Source organism: Hibiscus syriacus, unplaced genomic scaffold, assembly GCF_006381635.1.
Source record: "Hibiscus syriacus cultivar Baekdansim isolate YM2019G1 unplaced genomic scaffold, ASM638163v2 tig00116965_pilon, whole genome shotgun sequence".
In the NCBI taxonomy this organism is placed as follows: Eukaryota; Viridiplantae; Streptophyta; class Magnoliopsida; order Malvales; family Malvaceae; genus Hibiscus; species Hibiscus syriacus.
The window spans coordinates 3,358,964-3,367,648 of NW_024063490.1; the positions used below are offsets into that span (position 1 = coordinate 3,358,964).

Below are 8,685 nucleotides of genomic sequence, written 5' to 3' on the forward strand. Positions count from 1 at the left end.
ATAATTTTTAACTCACGAATTTTCGAGTCGAATCGAGTTTAATTTTAAATTTTTCGAATTCAAATCAAACTTAATAATACTAAAACTCAACTCGACTCGTTTACAGCTACCCTCGACGCGTCAATAGGTTGCGTGGGTCATCCCTTTTACAGAACAGAAGCCCAGAATGAAAGAAATACACCAGGAAGATTTCGGAATAATAAATCAGACAGAAAAACGGCAAAGCCCTGAAAATCCGTTATAGGGTTACCATGGATCTCTCCATCTCGAAACATTAGGTAATTGGAAAATAGATGTGCGAGGGTTTTGAACCGATTGTTTTCTCTCTTCTTCTTACAATTAGGGTTTTCAAAACAGGTATGTTGATTTAACGGCTGAGGCTCTTGTCTTCTTTCTCCTTTCTTTGGGAGTTTGAGTTTTAATTGACCCAACCCTAACTGGAGTATCGGGGCCGGAAAATGATCGTTTTTAGGGTCTCTCTCTATCTTTGATATAATATATTGTATTTTTTGCGATCTGTAAATATGCGAGGACCGCTCAAGACAAAAAGGGTTACTTGGGCCTCAGACGTTAACCTCTGTCAGGTAAAATTGCAATTTTTCTTTGGAAGTTCTCTAGTTTTGAGTTCCATTTCAGGTTAAATAGAGAAGTGGAACGGAGTGTACAAAATTTTAAGCTGAAGTGAACCAGATATTTTGGAGAATGAAGCTATGTTAACCCTTCTTTTTGTTTTGTTTCTGGTGTGATTTTTTTCAATAATATTTTATCTATTACACTCTTGAATTGCATTTGAACCTTTTTGGTGGTCAATTTTAGTTCGGTTTTTGTATGCTTGTAATGCATGATTTCTACTGAGTCTTTCATCTTGGTTATGACATTTGATGTATTATGTTTAATTTAGTTTCACACCTTTCTGTTTTATGTGAACAAACCTGTTAATATAGTTCGGAAGTTTGTAATGCTAGTTAGAAAAAGGAATCGGGGAATGAAAATGGTGAAAGACTTTTATTGTTAGCGTATTAAAAAATTCCAGTAATGATAAAAATATGCCATTGATTAGCTTCCCTAGCATGTCAATCAATGATGTTTCCCTTCATAAAATGTTTATCTTTGCAGAGCTCGATAACATAACCAGAGTACAACTGTAAAATCTCCATGGAACTTGATTAGGTTGCATGTTAAGTTAGTGAATTCTTCTTATATTGCTTTATTTCTGGAGGCTCGACTTTATATTGGTGCTTGTAGTTATAAGATAAACCTCCAATATGTGTTTTTTAACTTCTAGGATGGTTAACTGTCTATCCACAGTCTTTGAAGTAATTGGCTTTTTTCCTAAGTCCTAAACATTTTGAAAGGATTGTTAGTTTCATTGGAGAGTTATAGTTTTAGAATCTCTAATTCTTAGGTGCATGATGTCCTTTACAAATTGAAAGGGCATGCTCCTATATAGCCACCACAAGTCCATAAAGAGTCTTTGCTGCCTCATCCTAAGATCATTCGATACTCTGAACTAATTAGAATTGAGTTTCTTATTGTTGTTTGATGTAATGTTTTAGAAACGCCGTCTGGCAAAGGATTTGTGACCAAAAAAGGGAAATCCAATGTTGTCAAGCTATTATAGAGTAGGTCCAACCGTCTCTAACAAATCAAGTTGTGAGAGTGAGAAAAGCAATTTTGCTCAATATTTTAGGCGAAGTTATTCTCAGAAGTGACAAATAGTTGATCTCACTGTCTTATCGCAGCCTTTCAACGAAGAGATCAAGTTATCTGTTGGTTGGTAACCTGTACCTAAATCTAATAGGCTCAATTAGATGCTTTGTTTCATTGTATCTCATTCGTGACAAAATGCATTGTTGCCTCCATCTTTTTTTTTTTATAAAAATGGGAGGTCTCGTTAAAAACCCCCTCCATACCCATCAAGCTATGAAGATAGCTTAGCGGACATTGGAAAGAGGAAAAGAGTACCACAAAATTTTATTCCTTAAATATCAATTACATCAAAAGTTCATTATAGCCATACACAACCAAAATACAACCTCAAAAATGACCAACACTCAGCTGACATCTCAACAAAAACCATATCCCTAACTTAGTAAGAGTTGCCCTACCTTACAAAACAACCCAGATATTCTATACACAGTAAAACAATAGGCTGAACTATAAACAGTTACCAAATTTCCGACTTTGCAAGCTTGTCAACCTTCCAATTGCAACATCTCTGAATATGCTTTACAATTACGTTTTTATTCACCACCACTGCACAAATTTCCTTGACCAAAGATTCAAACAAAGCTGGGCAAGAACTAAGATTTTTGATCCACTCTAAGGCCTTCAAACAGTCCAATTCCAAAATCAATATTCCTTTAGATCCCCACTCCTTCTCAAAGAAAAAACTTAATCCTGTTTTAATTGCAAGCAATTCAACCAAAATAGGAGGGCCAGACCTCACTTTTTTTGAGAAAGATCCCAACAACTTATCATTCAAATCATGAATAAGACCACCAATACCACCTCTATGCCACTCTTTCTCCATTGCTCCATCAACATTAATCTTCAAAAAACCTGGGGGAGGAGGGGACCAAGCAGGTGAATAGAATATCACTTTCTTGGCTTTCCAATGAATATCTACCAGAGATGGGTCACTCACTAAGCCATCAAACTACATATTAGCACTAGAAAATTTTGCAACAAACCATGAAACCAATCTAAATCTAATGAGGAATGAAAGTTGAACTGAATCAAAATAACCCTTCTTGAAAACTATTTCATTCCTACACTTCCACACCGACCACATAATCGCGCCTGGTATTAGCGTCCAAATGTGAGAGTAACAAACTAACTCCGTCGAAGCCACTAATAGATCAGCAGGATTACATGGCAACACCGCTGTAATTTTCCAATAAGGCAGAAAAGTACACCAAATATCCCACACAAACTTGCATAATACCATAAGATGCGAAACAATTTTGGGTTTGAGTCGACTAAGAGGGCACAAAACATCTTCTAAGCCTTCAACACCTAGTTTAGCAAGCTCTAATTTAACAACCAACTTCTGATGAATTAATTGCCATACAAAGGTTTCCACTCTCGGGGGTGCCACCCAGAGCCAAACCTGCTTCGTCCAAACAGAATTTGTAGGCTGCCATTCATACATTAGCCTAACACAAGACTTTATTGAATAAATACCCTCCCCATTCCCCGACCATATGCATCCATCATTATTCTCCTCACCTCAAGGAAGATTCTGAAGCAAAGAATTTAGGTTTACCCATTGCTCCACCTCCCAATTAGCAAGGTTCCTTCTCAAAGGAATGTTCCAACACCAACCCGAATGATTCCGACATCTAAACACAACAATCATTCCCTCCTAATTGATTGATAAAGAAAACATTCTCGGAAATTGCACCTTGAGGGTTACCACCCAGCCAATTATCAAGCCAGAACCTTAAAGATTCACCATTTCTAACCTGAAATTTTAAATGATTTTGAAAACACTGCCCAAACTCATCCTCCTCACAATTATTCAGTATTCCTTTCCAAATCCAGGATGCCCTGTTGGTTGCTGTAAATTCAATCCGAATAGCTCTCTGCAGACGAATCTTTTCCACCAAGTATTGTTGGGAAATAAACGAGTAATTTCCCTATAACCAGATTAGTGAGAATGTGAAATAAAAGAGGAAAAATAATACCCGAAATTGATAACGGAGTTCAACTAATTTTGCTTACGTCTCCGGACTGCTGCAGATATTTTATTAAAGAGAGAAAATTTACAGATGTTTACACAACACTCACTACTCATAAGAGAACTCACTAAACTCTTTAGTATTGAGAGAAAAAAATGATTTTTGGGATTTAGGGATTTGGGGATGATTTTGAAACGAAATAGGTTAGAGTATTTATAGTTGAAGCTTAAGGACTTATTCTTGTAAATATCCTAAAGTACAATGACTAAATTGTGATTTTACCATTGCCCAAATTCAACAATTGCTGCCTAATTTGCCGCCCATGTTTCCAACCACCCAGTTGCCAAAGACCCATGGTTCCAGCCGCCCAAGTTGCCAAAGAATTTTGCAGCCACTAAAATTGACTTTCAACAATCTCCTACTTGAAGACTTATTTTAATTTGTCTTCACACTTCGATCAATACAACAGTATTTCTAGTCTTGTACAAACCACGACATACTTAAAATTGCGTCAGCCCTTCGGGAATTGGGGGCATTTTAAGAGATTCGTAAAGTAAAATTCTAGGGTCTTTCTCGAATGTTGTTGGTCTAGGTCCTCCTCCACTCGCTGAGCTAAAAGCCATTGAGAAAGGCATTGATTTCTTTCTCTCATCGGAGTGGGCGATGAAGGGAAGGTTAATAATAGAGAGTGATTGTAAATCAGTAGTGGATTGGATTTTGCTGCCGACTACATCTTATTTTTTTAGTTTGATGATTCAGAAAATTGTTTCCCTAATCTCGGAGAGGGAGATTATTATTAGACACATACCGAGGAGCTGCAATTGTGAGGCTGATACTTTGGCTAAACAGGGGATTGGATGATTAATTTTGTTGCTTTAGAGGTTTTCAGTAGGGTTATGGTGGCCTGTTAAGGTTGTTGGGGCTGAGATAGTTTTGTTGTTTAAGGGTGGTCTGGTCGTTTTGGTGGTTTTGATTTTATGTTATGTAATATTTAAGGTTCTGTTTAGTATGTCTTCTGGTTGTATCTTATGTACTTTGTCTATGATTAATAAAATCCTAAGGCACTCTTTTCCTTCTTCCGCTGATTAAGGAGCTTTTCTAAAAGCTCCATTAATCAAGAAAGGGGTTTTTAATGAGCCTGAAATTCTTATCAAAAACAAAATTACATAAAGTCTGGCACTCCTTGCATTGAATCCTTATCATTGGAGTTCTTTGTGCCACCATGCATCGGCACTTTCTCACGGCAAAGTCTGATGCCTCTTCTTGCCTCCTCCCTTCTAACACGAAGGTTGGAGCTTACTTCCCACCTTGTAAATGGGTAGTTTTTCCGTGGTTGCCTTGTCCCTCAACGTCTTGGCTCCCTTCGACTATTGTCCACTAGTCTTTGAAAGATTGTTCCTCACTTGAACATCCTCTGCAAGCCCCTGCTTCAACCCTTCTCTTAAGATGGTTTCTGAAGCCATGTTCTCTACACGAACATGTTCGGCAAACTCCTTGGACATGGCTAACTCCTCCTGCACTTGACTTCTACTCGCCTTGGCAGAAATGAACCTTATTGAGCCAACTCTCAACGCCTCTTCGATCCTGGGTTCGTCCTCTTCTCTGGAAAACTCGATCTTGGGCTCATCCATCACCTTGGATGACTCAGCTCCCCTCGGGTAATTCTGAAACACTTCTAGGATCTTAAGTTTGTGCCCCCTCGCTTGCTCGACTCTTACCCTCGGCTTAGCATCTTTAATACTCGAACTTGTGCCAAGACTGCACACATCATCCCCAGACTCACCATCTGGTTCATCATTGAGTGGATTTTCTCTGCCACTCGAGGAACAACATTCCTCATCCTCTGACTTGCCTTCATCACGGAATCTCTTGTCGTTACCCTCAGCTTTCGGCTTTGCTTTGGAAGTCTTGTTCTTCTTGACTCTAAATTTTTTGATGGACTCGGCGGTTTTCAAGGCTTTAGACAACTCCTTGACTTCCCTTCGCTCCAACACTCTCTTCGCCCATGGCTTCAATCCGAACATGAAAGTGAAGAACCCATCTTCTTCTGTCAAACTTGGGACTTTGAGCACGAGTCTTCTAAATCGGCTCACATACTCTTTAAGTGTCCCTTTATGCCTAAGACTCCTCAACTTGGACCACACATCCATCCTGACATACTGTGAGCGGACTTGCTCACTTTGCACCCTCGACTTGACGGCTTTATCTCTTGCTATCGCACTGGGTACTTTCCTGTGCTCGACTGCTTTGACACCCGCAGTCTCGCCACATCTCGATCTTGGATTGACTACTTGGGATCTTGTAGTCGTACCCTTGCTTGACCGCATTGATCCCCTCAATTTGACCAAGTCTTTTCCCTGGCTTGGCAGCTTTAAATCTTGCAACCGCACCAATTTTCGCTACTTCTTCCATCCTCTTCATGATGGCTCTAAGGCGAAGCTTCTCGAGACATCCTCTAATTAAATGAGGACCATCACAGAAGTAGCACTTCAATTTTTCCTTGCTCCCATTCTTCTTTACACCGGACTTAGCCTTGCCATTCTTTCTCGATGGCATTCCTTGGCTACGAACAGTCGCTGGCTCACCTTGGCCACTCGAAGAGCTTTCTCTACCATCTCTCTGCTGCACCTTTTCCCGGTCTCTCCCACTATTGCACTATCTCTAGGCATGAGCCTGGACGACACATCGTTACTTGTTTTGTCACTTGCAAGCTTAATCAGCTTTCCAGCTACAACTATGGCCTCCGAAAGTCTCTGGGCATCATCTTGCTGATGCTTGGTGAGTGTTAAAAGATTTGTAGCAACTCAGCAAGAAATGACGGATTCGCTGCCACATATCAGCATCATAGATGCTGTAGTTTGTTCTGCTTGCATTTTGATTTTGTTGTTGCAAAAAAAGTTCTTATATATATACATATATATTTAAAAACCATATGTGTTTATGCAACCTCTCTTCAGTTTAGTTACCAGAGTGTGTTAGTTCAATAAAATGATGTTTGAACATTTCACTATCCTATCTTATCGAAGATGACAAACAGAATACGTAAATGCTTCTCTTAACAGATAAGGCTATTTCTGTCGGAGGATTCACCGTCCCAAGTTGGGTCGGGTGGTCAAGATCACCTCCAACCAAAAACCTCTTTGGTATCACATTCAAATGGGGCAGCTGGGGATGACTTTCTGCCTCCTGGATTTGAAGGAGCTCATTCTACAAATGATCTGCAGATTAACTTGTTGGAGATTCCTGTCATTAAATGGAGATGTCCTCTCAGAGTAACAGTTCTAAAGCTTAATCTGTATTTTAGGTTGATTTGTGATTATTGCTCCCAGACATTTACTTGAAAGCTTAATCTACATTTTTACAGTTTGTTTTGGACATGAATTGGCAAGTTGTTGCCGGAGAGGAAAGTAAAGAGGTGGAGATTCAAAATCAGAGAGAAGTGAGAGTGCTTGAAGCTGTTTATCCACGCCCATCTGCAATTCCTACAAAGTTTGATACTTTTCTTTTCTCTCTTTTTGACGGGTTGTAGGGCGGGTTTTCTAGAACCTGCTTCTCTTGGTTTTACTTTTCCACGACACTAAATTTTCTCCTCGTTGTGCAGCCCTTCTGTTTCAGCAGACATAGGAAATTGCCACTATAACGATCTGCTAACTCCTCAAATACCCGTCACTCCTATCGAAGATGAGGATGCAGCAATGGAAACACTACTTAATTCACAGCCCCATATGTTGCCTCCTGGTATTTTACATACTCTTCATTGCAGTATACCCAGTGTTTCAAGTTCTTCAGCTGATGAAAAACCAGTTGCTGGAACGGTTGTTAATATTGAACCTGGTGTAGCAGCTGCTGCCTTTGCAGCGATTAACCAAAGCAATGAACCCGGAAACATGATTGATCCTGACTTGCTTGTTAAGATTCTCAGCAACCCGAGATTGATTGAGAAATTAGTTACTGATCATGGAGCAGCTTCAGGTACTCAAAGCTTAACTGAATTGCCATCCCCTTTGGTACCGTCTCCCGACCCACCCCCACCTGTAGTAAATCACTCCAATCCATTTCCTGCCCACATCAATAGAACAGAAAATGGTATTGCACCCTTATCAGCTACACCTGGTGGAGCATTTTATCCTCAGCCAAATGGGGTTGGAGTTGGACCCTCAAGTAAACAAAGTCCCATTCCCAGTGTCCATCCAGTTACAGCTTCACCTGCTATTGGACCTCCCCAGAAGAAGGATGTAAACTATTACAAAAACTTGATTCTGCAGCATGGAGGAGAAAGACAAGAACCAGCCAAGTTCAACAGCCGGTACAACCAGCACGTAAGACCGAACCAAGAACTAATAAACAATACCAAACCGAGAGATTCAAGGCCAAAGGTAATGAAGCCTTGCATGTACTTCAACAGTGCCAGGGGATGCCGGAACGGAGCCAATTGCGCGTATCAGCATGATATGTCATCCCAAGAGAACAGTGGCAGTAATGTTCCAGAGGCACCGAATGCAAAGAGAATGAAAATGGATGGAGAAATAAGCAGTTAGAATATGGTAGAGCAAGAATGCTTTTTTCACATGCAAAAAGCATACTGCAGTTCTTCTCTGGCTTTTTTTAGCATATATTCTTCCTTCACGGCATGCTTAGCTTCTTTTTGCAAATAGTATAATTCTAGTACTCACTTTTTGTCTGTTCTTCCTTTGCATCGAGCATTAAGATTCGATGGTTATCACAATCAATTGCGGATATTCATACTTAAACGTCCTGTAACTTCGCTTTGCATCGAGTGAAAATGTTGCACACGTGTATATTAAAGTGTGACAAGCAAGCAGGAATGAAACGAAAGGATTATATTTTAAGAGTGTGAACGTAAAAATTATGTTATAAATTCATTGGTGTAAAATACTTTCTGACAAGGATTCGTTGCTATCCACGTTGGTTAATAACAGGCGGATAATATTTTGTGCATTTTCTTTAGAAATAAAGAGCCGCTATGCAAAAAATAAGTAGA

The 8,685-nt window shown here is 39.7% G+C and overlaps 1 protein-coding gene across 2 annotated transcripts; it reads left to right on the forward strand.

The window, feature by feature from the left end:
* The first annotated feature begins 215 nt into the window (after positions 1 to 215).
* LOC120191280 (zinc finger CCCH domain-containing protein 6-like) lies at positions 216 to 8,434 on the forward strand. 2 transcript variants are annotated; one of them, XM_039194261.1, is made up of 4 exons: positions 216 to 584; positions 6,746 to 6,955; positions 7,048 to 7,172; positions 7,288 to 8,434. In XM_039194261.1, exons 1-4 carry the CDS (start codon positions 525 to 527, stop codon positions 8,219 to 8,221), a joined length of 1,329 nt encoding a protein of 442 aa, XP_039050192.1. In that variant the 5' UTR covers positions 216 to 524; the 3' UTR covers positions 8,222 to 8,434. The 2 variants fall into 2 exon arrangements, with proteins under 2 accessions (XP_039050192.1, XP_039050191.1); XM_039194260.1 differs by having other exon boundaries at positions 225 to 584; positions 7,285 to 8,434.
* Positions 8,435 to 8,685: the final 251 nt, after the last annotated feature.

What these genes read in the sequence shown, in the direction of transcription:
- LOC120191280 (XM_039194260.1), top strand. Translation starts at nt 525, where the DNA reads ATGCGAGGACCGCTCAAGACAAAAAGGGTTACTTGGGCCTCAGACGTT. An exon ending in CAGACGTTAACCTCTGTCAG is followed by an intron (nt 585 to 6,745) that starts GTAAAATTGCAA and finishes TTCTCTTAACAG; the next exon opens with ATAAGGCTATTTCTGTCGGA. An exon ending in CCATCTGCAATTCCTACAAA is followed by an intron (nt 7,173 to 7,284) that starts GTTTGATACTTT and finishes CTCGTTGTGCAG; the next exon opens with CCCTTCTGTTTCAGCAGACA.